The sequence below is a fragment of the Salvia hispanica genome, chromosome 6 (genome assembly GCF_029641045.1).
Source record: "Salvia hispanica isolate PSC_SH4W2 chromosome 6, Shi_PSC_v1, whole genome shotgun sequence".
Taxonomy (NCBI): Eukaryota; Viridiplantae; Streptophyta; class Magnoliopsida; order Lamiales; family Lamiaceae; genus Salvia; species Salvia hispanica.
In genome coordinates, this window is record NC_142697.1 from 34,183,270 (window position 1) to 34,203,419 (window position 20,150).

At 36.5% G+C, this 20,150-nt stretch overlaps 3 protein-coding genes across 3 annotated transcripts; all 3 read right to left on the reverse strand.

Annotated features, from left to right (window-relative positions):
- Window positions 1-3,102: 3,102 nt before the first annotated feature.
- LOC125206663 (F-box/kelch-repeat protein At3g23880-like) lies at window positions 3,103-4,278 on the reverse strand. Its single transcript, XM_048105902.1, has one exon. The coding sequence runs from the start codon at window positions 4,276-4,278 to the stop codon at window positions 3,103-3,105; it is 1,176 nt and encodes a 391-aa protein (XP_047961859.1).
- A 7,315-nt stretch (window positions 4,279-11,593) lies between these two features.
- On the reverse strand, window positions 11,594-12,869 carry LOC148923667 (putative LRR receptor-like serine/threonine-protein kinase At3g47570). The gene is made up of 2 exons (XM_089060419.1): window positions 12,284-12,869; window positions 11,594-12,194 (listed from the first exon to the last, which is right to left on the reverse strand). The coding sequence occupies exons 1-2, from the start codon at window positions 12,561-12,563 to the stop codon at window positions 11,821-11,823; spliced, it is 654 nt and encodes a 217-aa protein (XP_088916545.1). The 5' UTR covers window positions 12,564-12,869; the 3' UTR covers window positions 11,594-11,820.
- Window positions 12,870-13,176: 307 nt separating this feature from the next.
- On the reverse strand, window positions 13,177-14,487 carry LOC148923668 (putative F-box protein At3g10240). The gene has a single exon (XM_089061570.1). The coding sequence runs from the start codon at window positions 14,485-14,487 to the stop codon at window positions 13,177-13,179; it is 1,311 nt and encodes a 436-aa protein (XP_088917696.1).
- Window positions 14,488-20,150: the final 5,663 nt, after the last annotated feature.

The window sequence follows — 20,150 nt, forward strand, 5'->3', positions numbered from 1 at the left end:
TTCGCATGGAATTCATTCGAATGAATAAATTAAACTACAATTTTTATTCGACACAACAAGGCCAAACCCGAACAATAAATGACAAAGAAGCCTTAGAACTGGAAAACTACACACACAAAAAATCTTCGACACAAACACACAAATGTAGACTACAATTATGGACTAGAACGAGATCACATTCTCAAATCTGAAACTCTTGAGTGAGAGAAGGCTAGGTTTGAAAATCAGGGCATAACCATTCTTTGCATCTGCATCCTTCATCATATTAACTTGTTGGTGTCAGATGGGAAAAAACTTTGATACATTTCGAACTGTTTTCATGCTAAATTTATAATTATGCTTCCGTAATTTACTTAAGATAAAAGAATTAAATTACCTTTTATTCATTAGAACGCACAAACAAGCTCCGGATGAAAAAAAATCAATCCATAAACAGTTCCAGATGAGCCTACAAAGACAACCAAACATTCGACACAAACACATATGTAGTTAAAACAAGATCACATTCTCGAAACCGAAACTCTTCAGTGAGAGAAGACTAGGATTGAAAATCAGGGCATAGTCTGCATCTGCATCGTTCAACATATTGACTTGTTGGAGAGTTCTAGTCTTGTTGGAGTAGTAGATTTTAATAGAATGGTCCAGCAACATCAAAACATCACCATCTTTAAAAATTTTAATTGCTTCAACTGTGTATAATGCCTATCAAAATAAGTAGTACTCATGTTGTACTCTATGGTCCAAGATTCACTAACTTGGTATTCCTTCATCGTCCAAATGAGAATTTCATCTTGGCGTTCGTTGTAATAAGAATAACACAGGCAGTCCCTCAAAACAGATAATTCCCCATCTCTAATTCCCGCAAGAGGAAGGGAGAAGATGCTAAAACGTTCTGTTTAAGGTCAAAACTACAAATCCATTTGATGACTCAAGTCAACTACTTTCCAATGGAGGTTGCCATTACATACTATGCACCCAACTAAATCGAATTCGAAACCAAAAACCGTGCCGCCTTCAAGGCACCTCCATGTTCCTGTTCCGAGGGTGTACACATAATGAGAGTCGGATTTATGGAACGAAATGATACAAATCACCTTATATTGCCCACTTATTTCGCTGACATCAAATCCAAATCGCATCACATGATCCGGTCACAGGGCAGTAGGGCTCGGTATACTCATGAGTGATCGGATTGCATATGTAAATAAGATTGCTAAATCTTGAGTAAATAAGAAGCAATCCATTAGCGGCGACACAGTGCTTTCGCACTCTGTAGCCTTCCATTAGTCCTTTGATCTTGAAATCTATGAGCGGATGGTAGTGAAGATCATGGCTCTCCAAATTATCTACGTCTTCAATCTCGAAAATCGTGCACCGAGTTGACTTCCACCATCTGCTCGACGTCAATCGAACTAGGGCGGGCGGGGTTTTGATTTTGGATTTGACAAAATCATCGGATTTCAAAAGATCGCGCCATGGTTTGCAAACGGATTTGTTGATAGCAAGGCTTCGGATAGAGAGCCATGAGTGGATTTCAGTGGTGATTTCTTATGGTAGATTTGTGAAGTAATTAAGCTCCATTAACAACAGAAATTAATAAAATTAAGAATCAGGGTTCTTCTCTTCCGAATATGGGCCACTTTTTTTATAACACAAAACTCAGACAAAATATTAGGCATGATTCAGTTACATGATTTGGTGATATTATTGGCTTGATGTAATGATATTTCTTTCTTAAATCTTAATCAAATCTTGAATAAATCATTTAGAAGATTTGGATATAGTGACTTAGTTTTTTTTAGGAATATGAGTATTAGTTTATAGGATATATTTAAGTATATAAAAATATTTTAGAAATTTAATCAAAATTGGAAGGAATATTTACTATAACAAATAATGGAGTATATGAAAATAATTTAGGAGAGTTATCTATAAAACTATTATAATCGTAAGGAAACCGATAGCTGCATCCTTAAACATACCTATGATAATATACCGCCCAATGTGTGAGAATAACACAGGCAGTAATTCATTTGCGAAGCCAGCTATGTGTGCAAAGCTGTTTCCACATCGGGGTAGTTGATAGAGACCAAGATTGTGATCTCCATTATAATCTTGAAATTATATTCAGCTGTATCTACATTATGTCAACATTACTTTTCAAGTTTGAGGGTCTGTTTCCTTGTTTAATTAGTTTTTAGTTAATTTACATTTCTAGGTTAGAGTTGCTTCCCATAAACATTTCCTATTTTGAAGAGTTTGACATCTCTTAAAACAACAATAGGCTTCTTTGGAGGATTGTTCTTCTTTAAGTTCTAATTTTGTGTTAAAGAGCCTTCCTTCCTTCATGACAAACCCGTAGAAGACAAGATAAGAAAAGTCTTAGCACAAAAACGAACACGACAACAATGTGATTTAATTTTTGTTCAAACAGCCCGATAACAAAAAATGTAGATTAACATTACAGACTAGAATGAGATAATAATCAACAGCCCGCATTAATATATACACTAGCTAATCAAGCCTAACAAATCGTGCGTGTTGGCTTGACACAATAAACATTTGAAACGAACAACAACAGATAGGGATAAACATAGACGTAGACCAACATTATTAACTAGAAAGAGAATATAGACAACATCGCAAAATATATGTACAGGCTTGCAAACAGTGTGTGTCAGGTCAAACAGTAAGACCAAATCAAACAGCAACCAATAAACAAAATCTCAACATACTTTCTGGTTGCCTGATGCTGAAACTGCAGAATCTGGACCAAGGACGTCGAAATCTGATTGAACCTCTGACAAAAGCCCATGAAAGGCTCTCCATAACAGAGGTAATTAACAAAATTCCATTTAGGGTACAATTTGGGGTTAATTGATGCGCATTATTGCAAAATCGCAAGAGATAGTATAGGTGCAGTAGCGACAACAATATTACATACAACATCCAAAAATATATATAGTACCCAGGCCCCACATATAGTGTGTGTCGGGTCAACAAGATAAGGCCAAAACTGAACAGGAAACAACAAAGAAGACTTATAATCCAAAAACTACACCACAAACAAAACTTCCATACAAACACACAAATCTAGACTAACTAAAACGAGATCACATTCTCGAATACGAAATTCTTGAAGGAGAAAAGGCTTGGAGTGAAAATCATGGCACTAACGTAATTCTGCGCAGTTGCATCATTTAACATACCTACTTGTTGAATAGTTTTTGTCTTGTTGGAGTAGTAGATGAGTTTCTTTTGGTCCAGCAGCATCAAAACGTCACCATCTTTAAAAAGTCTAATTGGTTTAACACCCATATATTTCCAATCAGATGCAAAATCCCAATCCAAATCAAAACCATTTCTACTTATCTTGTACAGATTGGTCCAAGATTCCTCGACCTGGTACTCCTTCATCAACCAGATGACAATATCATCTTCCCATGTGTACGAATAACAAAGGCAGTCCATCAAAGTAGACAACTCCCTGGTTTGACTGCCACGTCCATCTACAGACGGAGGAGGAGGAGGAGAGAAGATGTCAAAACATTCGTTTTCAAGATCAAAACCACAAACCCATAAGGTATGAGCCAAATCATCTTCTCCTCCTACCCAATGGAGGATGCCGTTAAAAACAAAGTATCCAGGTGAACAGGTTCCGAGACCAGAAACAGCGCCAGCCTCAACAAGCCTCCATGTTCCTGTTCCAAGGGTGTATACATGACGATAAGAGTCGGAACTCGCGTCTATATAATTACAGAGCACCTTATATTGCCCGCTAATTTTGCTCATTCCAAATCCATAACTAAGCATAATATGTACATCATCATCATCATCATCGTCATCATCTACAATGTATTCCTCAGGGCACCAGAGCTCGATATATTGACGAGTGATCGGATTGCATATAAAAAGAGGAATTTGAGGAAACCCTCCCTGTGAGTGTATAAAAAGCAATCCATTTGCAGCCATACCTACCAGTATTTCTGAATTTTCGTCTCTAATTTCGAAATGTGTGAGCGGAATGTAGTGAAGATCATGGATCTCTAGATCGGCTCCGTCTTCGTCTTCAAATTCGAAAATCGAGCACCGAGTTGAGTTTGTCTGCTGCAAGAGAGCTAGGGCGGGTGGGGTTTTGAATTTGAAATCGTCGAAATCGAGCAGATTGAGCCATGATTTGCAAACACACTTGCTCAATGCAATGCTTCGGAGAGGGAGGCGTGAGAGGATGTCGGTGGTGATTTCAGATGGCAGATTTGTGAAGAAATTGCGCTCCATTGATGGTAGAAATGGAATGCTTACAGTGAAGAAGAAAGAGTAGCAGCGGCAAAAATATTAGAATTTAGGGCTTCTTCACATTAAATACTACAGAGTATTGTTTTCTTTATTTTCGAAATTAATTGCACTCTTAATTCTAATGGAGACATCGTTATTCTAAAATTCAAAAAATTGGAGAAAATTTTCTTTTATCCTCAAATTTTAAACTCCGGCTTCGCTGCCTCCGTTGGAACGAGGGTGCCTAAAGGGTAAAGGCAAGCGATGAGACAACGGGTTAAGCAGGCGGCCCTAAGGGCATCAACAACGGTGGCCCTTAACCAGGTAACACGTAACTAAGAAATTGAGCTCCTTATGTCTTGTTTGGGCTTAAACCCGAACATGTCTACGCTGCAGCGGGCTATAGTAATTGAACCGGGCAATGCCACGATGCTCAACCTCAAATTGTTAAGCAAGCACACAATCAAGCATATTGCATAAAAAACGCACAAAGTTAATTCGAGGATTAAATGCTTGATCGAGCATACTCGACCTCTCAATGGTAGGTAAGCATGATCGAGCATCTTGCATCAAGTTTGTTCAATGCTCAATACTTAGTTGTAAATTTGGAATTATTTATTCTTGTCGTTTGTATCCAAATAAAGAAAACGCAAACATTAAAGCTTAAAGCTAATGATGTTTTGTGATTAAAATTGCTATTGCACATCATATTATTGGAAAATCATTTAAAGGCCCGACATTCTACGAATGAGCTTTGCGGATCGCGTTGCATTTACATACTCAATTATGACAATGATACCATATGTCATGAAAAATTACATATAGTTAACATGCTTGAAACAATTGGATGACCAAGATCTGTAAGTAAACTAACAATTGATGAGTAAGTTGCAATTTTTTGTACATTCGAGCACATTATCAAAAGAATCATACAATGAAAACTAATTTCACGCGGTCAAGACAATCGATTAGCAGGCACTTCAATAGTATACTGCAAATGCATAAAATTGCAATTCACAGCATGCAGACTACGGCCGGTGGGGTTTCGAATGCCACCTCCCCTCGATGCTTGACCGATACGTTCTAAGTCCTACCTAGAATGCTCGTTGGTTGTTCGCACGATAATGCATTAAACTCACCACCGCCACAAACCACCTTCTAAAATTGGCAACACAAACAAGTAACAACATGGCTAAGACCACCATCACAACAATAATTCATTTTAATGCGGTTGGTGTCAAATGGGAAAAAACTGAGATACATTTCGAATTAATTCATGCTAAAGTTATAATTATGTTTCTGTAATTTACTTAAGATAAAAGACTTATATTACCTTTAATTCATTAGATGGCACAAACAAGCTCCGGATGAATAACAATCAATCCATAAATAGTTTCAGAGGAGCCTACAAAGACAATCAAACATTCGACACGAACACATATGTAGACTATAATTATGGATTAAAACGAGATCACATTCTTGAATCCCAAACTCTTGAGTGGGAGAAGGCTAAGATTGAAAATCAAGGCAAAACCCTTCTTTGCATCTGCATCCTTCAACACATTAACTTCTAGAAGAGTTCTAGTCTTGTTGGAGTAGTAGACTAGAAAAGAACTGTCCAGCAACATCAAAACATCACCATCTTTAAAAAGTTTAAATGCTTCAACAGATATATGTTCCTTAAGAAGAGATAAACCTAAACCAATAGTACTCATCTTGTACTCTGTGATCCAAGATTCATTGACTTGGTATTCCTTCATCGTCCAGATTACAATTTCATCGTTGTTGTGTATGTAGTAAGAATAGCACAGGCAGTCCCTCAAAACAGACAATTGCCCATGTCTAATATCCATAGGAGGAAGAGAGAAGATGCTAAAACATGTTTCAACGTCAAAAGCACAAACTACCCATTTGCCTTTCCTCCAATCATATACCAACCAATGGAGGTTGTCATTACATAATAAAACGGGTCCACCCTAGATACTTAAACCAGAAGCAGCCCCCGCATCAATGCTCCTCCATGTTTTCGTTCCGAGGGTGTTTACAAAATGAGAGCCGGAACCGGTGTCCGCGTTGATTGAGAGCACCTTATATTTCCCACTTATTTTGCTCACACCTAATCCCAATTGCAACAACATATACGGAGTGGAGTCGTCAGGGTAACTGAGCTCGGTATATTCACGACTGATCAAATTGCATATGTAAATAGGATTACCTTTTCTTGATAGTGAGTAGAGAAGAAGCAATGCATTAGCAGTGATGCCTAACATTTGTCTTGTGTATCCGTGAGGGATCACCAAATCTGTGAGCGGATGGTAGTGAAGATCGTGGCTCTCCAGATCAGCTTCGTCTTCGTCTTCAATTTCGATAATCTTGCACCGAGTAGAGTTATTCCCCCCATAAAATTGAACTAGGGCGGGTGGTGTTTGATTTTGGATTTGACGAATGCTTTGCAAACAGATTTGCTTATTGCAAGGCTTTTCTTAGAGAGACGTGACAGGATTTCGGTGGTGATTTCTGTTGGTAGATTTGTGAAGTTATCAACCTCCATTATTGAAAAGTAGCTGTGTATATTTTGTGATATAGAGAGACTTGGTTTTTTAATTAGAATATGAGTATTAGTTTGTAGAATATATTGAAATATATAAAAATATTTAAGAGAAATATTTAATTAAACAAAAAATAATAGGGAATGAAAAAGATTTAGAAGTTTTATCTATAAAACTAGTATAACCGTGATTTTATTAAAATTTTAGGGTGAACTTTGGATTAAAAAATTTTACATGATTTTATTTAAGATTTAGAAAATAAATATTACTCCTAAATCACATCTGATATTATATGGAAAAGACTTAGGATATTTTCATTACGCCTAATTCACGTCTAATATTATATGGAAAATATTTTGGAGATTTTAATTAAGATTTAGAAAATAAATATGATAAAATCATGCCTAATATCACCAAATCAGACTAAATATGTACTCATTTTGTTCCTAAATAATAGAAAACATTTGAATCTATAATGGTTTTAATATAAAATTGGTAAAGTAAAAGAGACAGAAAGAAAAAGTAATTGGAGTATAGTTAGTGTAGAATGAGACTCACCTTATTAGAAAAAAAATATTTTCTTAAATAGAATTGATCTATTTTTAAGAGACATTCCAAAATAATAAATGTAATCTATCTTTAAAAGACATAGGCCCTTTGTTTCTTAAAATTGAAAATTTCTTAAACGGCATGATTTTTAATTCAAAATTAATAAAATAAGAAAGACATAGAAAAAAAAATATTCTCCCTTCCACGACAAAATAGGACACATTATGAACAACACGAGTTTTAATGTTTAATTGGTAAAGTAAGAGAGAAAAGAAAAAAAGTAAGAGAGAAGTAGTGTTAGTGGAATGTGGGGTCTCTATTATTAGTAAGAGAGAATGAAAAAAAGTAAGGAGATAAGTTGTTGAAAACTTTTCTTTTTAAAATGTGCTCTATTTTTCGTGGATAACCAAAAATAGCAAATGTGCTCTATTTTTCGCGAACAACCAAAAATAGCAAATATGCTCTATTTTTCGTGGACGGAGGAAGTATATTAATAAAAATGATTCTCACATGAACATTTACCACTAAATAAATAACTTCTTCCTTTTACCAAAAAAATAATAACTACTTCAACTAATAAAGTGATAACTAATTACATTAAATTTTAAATTTCAAAAAAGTATTCTTATAATATAATAAGTAGTTGAAATGTCTTCACTCGCCAACAACCAACCAGACTTCAAATTGATGACAAGTCTGAAGTTAATGAGTCAAATTGGTGCTTCCTAATTTCTTGGTCGCCACTAGATCTGAGGAGGTATTAGTTAATGTGTTTAATTAAAGAGAGAAAAAGTGGATGTAAATATTAAAATAGAAAGAGAAAGAAAGATGAATATTTTAATAGGAGTGAAAAAAAAGTGATTGGATTTGTTAATTAGAAAGAAAGAGTTTCCTAAAAAAAAGAAACGTGTCATCTTAGTTGGGACAAATTAAAAAGAAAAATATGTCATCTTAAGTGGTACGGAGGGAGTATAACATAACACAATATTTTCAAATAGACTTGTAAAACAATAAAAAAAAATTAAGGTAAGATCATAATTTGCTATTATAAAATTTAATTAGCGGGGCAGCTTGAAAAGTTTACAGGATCAACCAGATTTTTAAAGTGATCAGTAATGGTTCCTCGTTTACTCTATACTCTACTTCCAAAATCCAACTTATTTGTTGGAGGTGAATGTCTTACAAACTAAATTTCTTTTCATCATCTTTTGAACTAGCTAAATTGTATTCCAAACTTATTACATCTTGTAACATGCACGTTCCTTGTCCATCCCCGGAACAACGCATCTCGCAAACATCCTATCGTCCTTTCACAATCACAAGATCGATTTTCCTATTCAAGAAGACTTAAATATTCGGTCTGATGATTCTTAAATGGTGGCTATAAATAAAATACCAAAACTTGAAATCACTCTAGCAAAAGTGATTCTAGTATATACGGTGCTCCACAATATGTATATGCTACCTCCCTCCTTAAAAATCAAAACTATTTCCATTTTAGTATGTCCCTTAAAAATATAAACTTTTTAGTTTAAGTGGGAAACATAATCCACTAACACTACTTCCAATGCTTTTTTCTTCCTATCTCTTACTTTACTCATTTTTCGCTCAGTCTTACCAATTGTGTATTAAAACCGGTGTCATTTTAAAAGTTTCTACTCCCTCCATCCGACAATAGGAGTCACACATTGCATTTTGGTCCGTCTCACAACAAGAGTCGCACTTCATTATTACCATAAATGATAAGTAGGTCCCACAATCCACTAACTCACTTCACTCACGTTTTAAACTAATAAAAAAAAGTGGTTCCACTAACTTATTTTAACCACTATTCTTTATATTTCTTAAAATTTGTGCCCACAATATGAGTGATTCCTATAGTGGGACGGGGTGAGTATTTTTTAATGACGATGATAGTACTACATTAGCCAGATAAGATAACAACACAGCATCAAAAGGTAATATCCAAACACCACACGATAATAAAACATTCAATACAAACGCATCTTAATGACATAATGTAAATAAGGCCATATAACGACCAAAACATTTTGTACATGTGCAAACACCATAGCAAAGAATAGTTTATACTAATACAGAAATGTTAAGCAAAACATAGCAACGCATAGATAATACAAAAACAAGACAGAGATTTTGATTTTTTATGAGAGTATATATGTAGTAACTAGTAAGTGGGAGAGAGAATTAATGGAGGAAGTGAGATGTGAAAATAAGTGGATCATAATGACATAATGTAAATAAGGCCATATAACGACCAAAACAAAAATGTAGACTAAAATTATGATTTGGAACGAGATCACATTCTCTAATCCGAAACTCTCTAGTTTGAAAAGGCTAGGAGTGAAAATGGTTGCAACATTAACGTAATACCCCTCATTTGCATCATTAAACATACCTATATGTTGAGTACTTCTTGTCTTGTTGGAGTAGTAGATAAGGTCTTCTCCATCAAGTATCATCAAAACGTCGCCATCTTTGAACATTTTGATACGACAAGCAAAATTGTTAACCCAACCACCATCGATATCAAAACCAATAGTACTCAACTTGTACTCTATGGACCAAGATTCCTCAACTCTGTATTCTTTCATTAGCCAGATGATAATTTCATAATCCACTGTGTAACAAAAACACAAGAAGTCGCTAACAACATTAAACACCAAATGTAAATCATCAACTCTATCATCAAGAAGAGTTAGAGGTGCAGGAGGAGAGAAGATGCTAAAATATTCTGTTTCAACATCAAAACCACAGATCCGAAAGCAAGGTCTATCCAAAACATCCACCGTCCGATGGAGGTTCCCATTACATGCAGCATGTTGAACAAGATAACAGAATGTGAAACCAGAAGCAACGCCGGTTTCAACGCGCATCCATATTCCCGTTCCGAGGATGTATACTTGAAAATACTCAGATCCACCAACCTCAGTGATACAGACCACCTTATATTGCCCACTTATCTTAGGATGGCAGAGCACAATATATTGACGAGTGAGAGGATTGCATATGTTAAACCAGATTTTCAACATCTCTTCTAATTGTGTATAGAAGAAGCAATCCATTAGCAGCGGTACATCCCATTGGTTCGCATCCGTGAGGTGTATGGAAATCCGTTAACGGAACATAATGAAGATCGTGACTCTCCAAATCGGCTTCGTCTTCAAGTTCGAAAATCGTTCAACGAGAAGCGTTCTCCTTCAAGCAAACTAAGGCGGGAGGGGTTTTTATTTTGAAGTAGTCGGAATCGAGCAGATTGAGCCATGATTTGCAAACGCATTTGCTGATTGCAATGGTTCGGAATAGGGACGCGTGAGAGGATGTTGGTCGTTAATTCTGATGGCAGAATTTGGAAGAAATCACGCCCCATTAATGGAGAACTCAAACATACGTAGAAGAAGCGGGAGAAAACTTGAACGAGGGATTTTATTGCTTGATATCTTTCCTTTATTTTAGATATTTCGGGATCTTCCTTCCGAATGGCCAGCCGAAGTTCACGTTTCGATTCCGGTGATATCTTGCCATCTATGGTGGTGGTGGTGTGAACGAGTTTGCAGTGTGTGTATCGTGAGTGCAATAGGATATCCATATCCTACTATTATTGTAATTTCAAGTCCGATGATGGATTATATCTCTTTATCTCTTCTCTTGCCTACCCACGTGATAGAAGTCCGATGTGTCATTCTGGCCCACACATGAGGGGACGTGTTAAAACTCTCTATATCTTGTCCCACATCGACTTGGTGACGATCCTAGCTCACCTATATAAGTGTGGATAACCCTCCCCTTATGAGGCCTTTTAAGGAGTGAGTGGCCATTTCTAATAAGTTGATTGATTTAGTTGGATGTGTTGTGATTGAAAATGTGACATAAAAGTTTAACTTTAGTTGTGGTAATAATAATTCCAGTTGAGCAATAATAGCAATATTAGGAATTTAGGATATAAGATGTATTCCCAATTCCCATATATTTCCCCGTCCTAGCTTCACTTTTCCCATTTAAGTATGTTTCGTATTAAGAGTCTACTTTTACTTCTTCTTTTTTTCTTTTTTTTTTTTATCATAGTAGATCACACATTTTACTAACTTATTTAGCTCAAATTTTATTATAAGACTAATATATATATTATATTAAGTTTTTCAACCAATTTTCATTTACAATTTTTGAAATTCGTACCAAAAAGAAAATTGGCGTTCGGGACAGATCTGTGCCAACATACTAGACACTATACAACCCTTCAAATCCATAAATACACACAAAATCACTACTACTCCCTCCACACTATACAACCATTTGCAATCTATAAATACTCACAAAATTCACAAACTACTCCCTCCACAATATACAAACATACTTGCCACACCAAATACCTCGACACACAAACATACACAACATTATTATTTAACTAAAGCAAGTATTTAACAATCTATCACCTGCGATGCTTCTTCTGCATATCTTCCACTGTAAACTTTGCTTTGATCTTCTGTAGAGCAGCTACTACTTGCTTCATGTTGATTCTTTCATGTGGTAAAAAGGCCAAACATTTCATCGCCAGTTCAAAAACAGATGTCACACATTCTAACTTTGCAGAGAATTGTCCATCTTCTATTGATACCAAAACAGAGGCCACAACTACGCTTATTGCATTTTCGTTTAATGCTTTACCCACCCACTCCTTTATGCTCATTTCTCCATTGAACATATCATCTGTCGGTTTCTTGCTTGTAAACGTCTCCAACAACAGTATCCCATAATAACAGTATACATCTCCCATTGTAGATACCGTTCCTTCTGATCCAAACTCTACAAATTGTAATTCACACGTTCAACACCAATCAACATAATAACATAATAAGAAAGTGAAATTCAAGATTTTATAAATTACGCATCACCTGGTGCTGCATAACCAATAGTTCCCCTGGCTATAGTGTGAACTACAGCCTCGTCGTGGTCAAAGAGCTTGGCGATACCAAAGTCCCCAACATGAGCAGTCATATCTGCATCAAGCAACACATTGCTTGGCTTTATATCACAGTGAATGACAGGGTATGTATGGTCATGATGAAGATATTCCAAAGCTAACGCCACATCTATTGCTACTTGTAGTCTTTGCACCAGATCAAGACAATTCTTGTCCGAATGCAGCCATTTCTCCAAGCTTCCATTCGGCATATATGCAAGAATCAAAGGTTTGAATTCAGGGTTACTGCAACAACCAAGTATCTTCACCAAGTTTCTATGTCGAATAGTGCTCAATATATGACTCTCACTTTCAAAGATCCTGATGGCTCCTTCTACTTATAAGTTGAACACTTTCACCGCAACTTCTGTCCCATCTGCTAGTGTTGCTTTGAGGACTTTACCGATGCTTCCTTTACCAAGGAGATTTGTCTCACTAAAAGAACTTGTTCCCTGCTCTAGCCAATATTTTTCTAGCAATATCAAAATGTCACCATCTTTGGAAAGTTTAAATGGATAAAAACACCATTCAAAAACAATCCCAATCAAAATCGAAATCAAAACTAGCAGTACTTGCAATGCTAGATCAATGCATCAAGTAATAGTTGAATACTTCTCAGTTAATCAACAAATTTTATTCATGATCGTATCAAACAACACCAATTCGCCATCTAACGGTGGCATATAGTGCGTGTTGGGTTGACATGGATAAGGCCAAACCCAAACACCACACTGCAAAGAAACCTTCAACACAAACAGGACCAACTAACGACAAAACAACATTATGAACTAGAATGAGAGATTACATTCTCAATTCCAAAACTCTTTAGTGAGAGAAGGACAGAGTGAAAATCATGGCATAGGTGAGGTGATTCCGTACATCCACATCCTCGATCAAACGTAGATCTTCCTTGACCACACCGGGTAACCCCATCACACCGAGCTGTACATCAATCAACCCGAGCTGTTCAATGGTACCTGTCTTGTTGGAGTAGTGGATGAGCCACCTCATTCTGGAGTAGAAGTTAAAGTCTTCCGGCACCATCAACATCAAAACGTCACCATCATTGAAAACTTTGATAGGATAAACAGACCCTATCCCATAGTCAAAATTAACACCATAAGTGCTCAACCTGTACTCCATGGTCCAAGATTCCTCGTCTCGGTATTCCTTCATTGACCAGATGACAATTTCATTCTCCGGTGCATAAGAAACACACAGACAGTCGCTCAAAACACTCAACTCCACAGTTAGGCGCTCATCCACAGCGGCAGTAGGAGCAGAGAAGATGCTAAAACATTCTGTTTCAACGTCAAAACCACATATCAACAAGGGGCGAGTGGAGTCATACACGGTCCAATGGAGGTTTCCGTTACACACGACCCGTCCATCTAAATTGAATGCAAAACCAGAAGCAGCGCCCGCTTCAAGGCACCTCCATGTTCCCGTTCCGAGGGTGTATGCGTGATGAGCAGATCCATCGCGATTGATGCAGACGACCTTATATTCCCCACTAATTCGACTCACACCGAATCCAAAACTCAACTTAAATATATAGGAAATGGATTGTTTGGGGCTGAAGAGATTGATGCATTGACGAGTGAGAGGATTCCATATAAAAAGAGGGATGCTAGGATGCCCTAACTGTGAGTATACAAGCAACAATCCATTAGCTGCGATACCTACCATTGAATATGGGTTTGATTCTCCGGCTTCTCCGAGCTGAGTATAGAAATTTGTGAGCCGCTTGTAGTGAAGTTCAAGGAAAATTGGATTTGGAAATCGGCAATCGACTTCATCTTCTTCTTCATCTTCGTCTTCGGTTTGGAATTCGTGGAGATTTTGATTATGGTCTTCGCGTTCTTCATCATCGATTAGGACTTCCTCTTCGAGTTCGAAAAGTGTGCAGCGAGTTGAGCCAGACTCGTTGTAGAATATCGACGGCGTCAAGCAAGCAAGGTCGGGAGGGGTTTCGAAATCGGAAAGAAGGGATTTGGCGAAATCGAGAGAGCAGAGGAGATTGCGCCATGGTTTGCAGACGCATTTGCTGATTGCAAGGGTTCGGAGAGGGAGGCGTGAGAGGATGTTGGTGGTGAGCACTGATGGTAGATTTATGAAGAAATCACGCCTCCCCATTGATGGATTTGAATCAATGCTTGAAGAAGAAGAAATGAAAATTGCGGCAGAGTTGCGTTTGCTTTGTGAATTGGTAATTAGGGTTTCTTCTCAGTAGGAGTCTTATTTATTCTTTTTTTGCTTTTTTAAATCCAATTAATTTTGTATTTTTTAAATTTGGTAGAAAAAGGAATCAAACACAGTACCTCCGCAGATGCAAGAGGAAGTAAGGGTTGTGTTGGCTCTGTGTTGTTGGTGTGTGATTAATGTGTGGTGCACGAACCTCGAACACTAGCATCGAACGTGTTTATGATACTGAACTTGGCGTTAGTTCCAACGCGGCCTTCTCCAATCCTTTCCACGCGCAATGGCATGTCAAACTGAGCATGCTTCTAAAGAGCGAGTAGGTACCATCACTCATTGTAACTGTTGATATGGAGTAAAGATAATTCGATAAAAAAAAATAACGAAAATAGAGAAAAGCCAAACTCAATAGAAGAACAATACTCCGAAGAAACCCTATACTATCCTTTGAAGAGGCCTAATATTCCCCTCACTGAAGGCTACTATTTATACGATAATATACACTTTATTTTTCGAGATATCTAGCTAAGAGTGTAAAGAGAAGCTATTTATAGGACTTCTAATAAGTCTATTCAAGGAAAGTAAAGCAACATATAAATAAATAAATAAGGAAACAATTCCTCAAATTTAAAGTAATCTTCGACAAAACTATTATAATCTCAAGATATAATGAAGATCACTAGCTTCATCTGTCAAATCAGTGGCGGATCCAGGCGGGGGCAGGTGGGGGCGGTCGCCCCCACCTTGCGACTAATTTTCCTTTATCCTGGATGTATATTTTCCATATCTGCCCCCTCCGTTGCCTCCGACGTCGCCCCGTTGACCGAAAAAATAACCATTACCCCATGCTCAATTGAAATAACATCCACAGACTTACTAAGTTGTATGGCATGCCTCGATCCAAAAAATGATTTCGCTGCTTTTAAAATTGATAAGCTTGTTCATCTTGCTACTCTTTACCCAAAAGACTTCACATCGACTCAACATACTGAATTGTTTAAACAACTTGAAACTTTTGTTGATATTGTGAGAAGAGATGCACGCTAGAATGCTATTGAAGATTTGGCTAGCCTATCTCAGAAGATTGTTGAAACTAAGAAAGATAGTTTTTTCGTTGGTTTATCGCCCGATTGAGTTGGTATTGATCTTACCCGTAGCGACTGCATCTGTTGAAAGAGTATTTCCAGCAATGAAATTTGTCAAGACTGACTAGTGGAATAGGATGGAAGATGAGTGGTTGAATGACAGTTTGGTAGTATATAATGAAAGATCCATCTTTGCTAGTGTTTCTAATGAAAGAATCTTGAAACGTTTTCAAGATAGGATTTTCAAGATATGGATACCTTAGAAATCAGTTGTCTCGGTTAACAGATGCTAGAGCTACTTGAATTGTAATAGACTTTCATTTTGCTAAAAAAACATATTGGAGTATTATATTTAATATTTTATTATTTTATTCCGCCCCCTCCATTTTTTAATCCTGAATCCGCCACTGTGTCAAATCCATTGAGTCATTCACGCAGCGGCGGAACTACACAGGGCCAAGGCCCCGCGCCAGCGGGGGCTTAGCCGGCACCAGACCCCGATTCCCTCTTATACGGCCTTCCTCCGACCGGCATCCGCCCCTGCACTCCAATCGTCCAGTTCCAGCGAGTTCCGCTCAGCGCCGCTCTCTGCGTCTCTGAAATTGAATTAGGGGAGAAGACAAAGACTTGGGCTTCTTAATTTTTGGACCAATTATTTTATTTTTGGGCCGCTTTTTATTTTTGGCCTTTAGTGTAGTACTAAATTAACTAATGATGCTTTGACATAATTAGCCCAAATTAATAATCACGAGTCACGCCCCTGCCAGAGATTTGCACGATTCTGGTAAGAATTTTGATGGATATTAGGGTATGTAAATGTTAATTATTTGATAAAATTACAAAATATAATAAAATCGAATATAATAATCTAATTTGGAGCAATAGTGTACGTAATTGTGCTTTTTATGTTTATAAATTTTTTATGCCTCAATACCTTACTTGGATTTGGACTTGGATACAACTTATTATTATAGATTTGAAAAGTAGAATGGGAGATAAATGGGAATGATATCTTAGCTATCTAAGATTGAGAAAGAATTTTAAAAAAAAAAAATTTAAAAATGAGATAATTCTTCAGCGATTTGAAGGTACGACTACTTGCTCAAAACAATTAGTCACTCTATCTACTATTAGGAGTCTCATTTTTTGAAGGCACAAGTTTTAAGAAATGTTGAAGAAAAGTGACTGAAAAAAAGTTAGTGGAATTGAATTCCACTTGTACATAATATTAGTTTAAAATGAAATGTGATTGGAATGAGTTAGTGAAATGTGAGATCTTATTACCATTTACAGTAAAAAGAAACCGAAACTCTTATTTGCGGACGGACTAAAATGAAAAACAAGACTCCTATTCGCGGACAAAGGGAGTATCATCTAGTATGTCGTAAAAATTGTATAGACATTATATGTAAAATTAAATATTTTCATACTATATTTAAAAAAAAAGTAAAAAATTAGCCTCGGCTTATTTAAATTTCTGGTTCCGCCACTGCATTCACGCACCAAATGATATGGAGAAAAGGCGGTTGTTATCGGAGAGGCCCAAGACAGTCCTCCGAAAAGACCTACTAATCCTCTCAATAAGGCATATCGTTTGCACCGATTACATATAATCTTCAACACCATTTTCATCATGAAAAAGTGTCCCATTTTTCAAAATGGGTTTTCCAGACCGGTCCAAACCTAGAATTTTGCTTCTTCTTAGAACTTTTTATACTCCTATTTTTTTATTTATCCGTAAAAAATATTGCCTACACTGTAATTTTAATTGTGAAAATGCAACCTTATTCTTAATAAAAGAATATAAATCAAAATTAAAACCTCAAACTACTTATATCAATTTGTATGTGTGTGTGGTTAATTGTTTGATGTGTTGTGTTAGATAATTCCACTTTTGTAAGTAACAACTATGTGTATGATTCGCATGGAATTCATTCGAATGAATAAATTAAACTACAATTTTTATTCGACACAACAAGGCCAAACCCGAACAATAAATGACAAAGAAGCCTTAGAACTGGAAAACTACACACACAAAAAATCTTCGACACAAACACACAAATGTAGACTACAATTATGGACTAGAACGAGATCACATTCTCAAATCTGAAACTCTTGAGTGAGAGAAGGCTAGGTTTGAAAATCAGGGCATAACCATTCTTTGCATCTGCATCCTTCATCATATTAACTTGTTGGTGTCAGATGGGAAAAAACTTTGATACATTTCGAACTGTTTTCATGCTAAATTTATAATTATGCTTCCGTAATTTACTTAAGATAAAAGAATTAAATTACCTTTTATTCATTAGAACGCACAAACAAGCTCCGGATGAAAAAAAATCAATCCATAAACAGTTCCAGATGAGCCTACAAAGACAACCAAACATTCGACACAAACACATATGTAGTTAAAACAAGATCACATTCTCGAAACCGAAACTCTTCAGTGAGAGAAGACTAGGATTGAAAATCAGGGCATAGTCTGCATCTGCATCGTTCAACATATTGACTTGTTGGAGAGTTCTAGTCTTGTTGGAGTAGTAGATTTTAATAGAATGGTCCAGCAACATCAAAACATCACCATCTTTAAAAATTTTAATTGCTTCAACTGTGTATAATGCCTATCAAAATAAGTAGTACTCATGTTGTACTCTATGGTCCAAGATTCACTAACTTGGTATTCCTTCATCGTCCAAATGAGAATTTCATCTTGGCGTTCGTTGTAATAAGAATAACACAGGCAGTCCCTCAAAACAGATAATTCCCCATCTCTAATTCCCGCAAGAGGAAGGGAGAAGATGCTAAAACGTTCTGTTTAAGGTCAAAACTACAAATCCATTTGATGACTCAAGTCAACTACTTTCCAATGGAGGTTGCCATTACATACTATGCACCCAACTAAATCGAATTCGAAACCAAAAACCGTGCCGCCTTCAAGGCACCTCCATGTTCCTGTTCCGAGGGTGTACACATAATGAGAGTCGGATTTATGGAACGAAATGATACAAATCACCTTATATTGCCCACTTATTTCGCTGACATCAAATCCAAATCGCATCACATGATCCGGTCACAGGGCAGTAGGGCTCGGTATACTCATGAGTGATCGGATTGCATATGTAAATAAGATTGCTAAATCTTGAGTAAATAAGAAGCAATCCATTAGCGGCGACACAGTGCTTTCGCACTCTGTAGCCTTCCATTAGTCCTTTGATCTTGAAATCTATGAGCGGATGGTAGTGAAGATCATGGCTCTCCAAATTATCTACGTCTTCAATCTCGAAAATCGTGCACCGAGTTGACTTCCACCATCTGCTCGACGTCAATCGAACTAGGGCGGGCGGGGTTTTGATTTTGGATTTGACAAAATCATCGGATTTCAAAAGATCGCGCCATGGTTTGCAAACGGATTTGTTGATAGCAAGGCTTCGGATAGAGAGCCATGAGTGGATTTCAGTGGTGATTTCTTATGGTAGATTTGTGAAGTAATTAAGCTCCATTAACAACAGAAATTAATAAAATTAAGAATCAGGGTTCTTCTCTTCCGAATATGGGCCACTTTTTTTATAACACAAAACTCAGACAAAATATTAGGCATGATTCAGTTACATGATTTGGTGATATTATTGGCTTGATGTAATGATATTTCTTTCTTAAATCTTAATCAAATCTTGAATAAATCATTTAGAAGATTTGGATATAGTGACTTAGTTTTTTTTAGGAATATGAGTATTAGTTTATAGGATATATTTAAGTATATAAAAATATTTTAGAAATTTAATCAAAATTGGAAGGAATATTTACTATAACAAATAATGGAGTATATGAAAATAATTTAGGAGAGTTATCTATAAAACTATTATAATCGTAAGGAAACCGATAGCTGCATCCTTAAACATACCTATGATAATATACCGCCCAATGTGTGAGAATAACACAGGCAGTAATTCATTTGCGAAGCCAGCTATGTGTGCAAAGCTGTTTCCACATCGGGGTAGTTGATAGAGACCAAGATTGTGATCTCCATTATAATCTTGAAATTATATTCAGCTGTATCTACATTATGTCAACATTACTTTTCAAGTTTGAGGGTCTGTTTCCTTGTTTAATTAGTTTTTAGTTAATTTACATTTCTAGGTTAGAGTTGCTTCCCATAAACATTTCCTATTTTGAAGAGTTTGACATCTCTTAAAACAACAATAGGCTTCTTTGGAGGATTGTTCTTCTTTAAGTTCTAATTTTGTGTTAAAGAGCCTTCCTTCCTTCATGACAAACCCGTAGAAGACAAGATAAGAAAAGTCTTAGCACAAAAACGAACACGACAACAATGTGATTTAATTTTTGTTCAAACAGCCCGATAACAAAAAATGTAGATTAACATTACAGACTAGAATGAGATAATAATCAACAGCCCGCATTAATATATACACTAGCTAATCAAGCCTAACAAATCGTGCGTGTTGGCTTGACACAATAAACATTTGAAACGAACAACAACAGATAGGGATAAACATA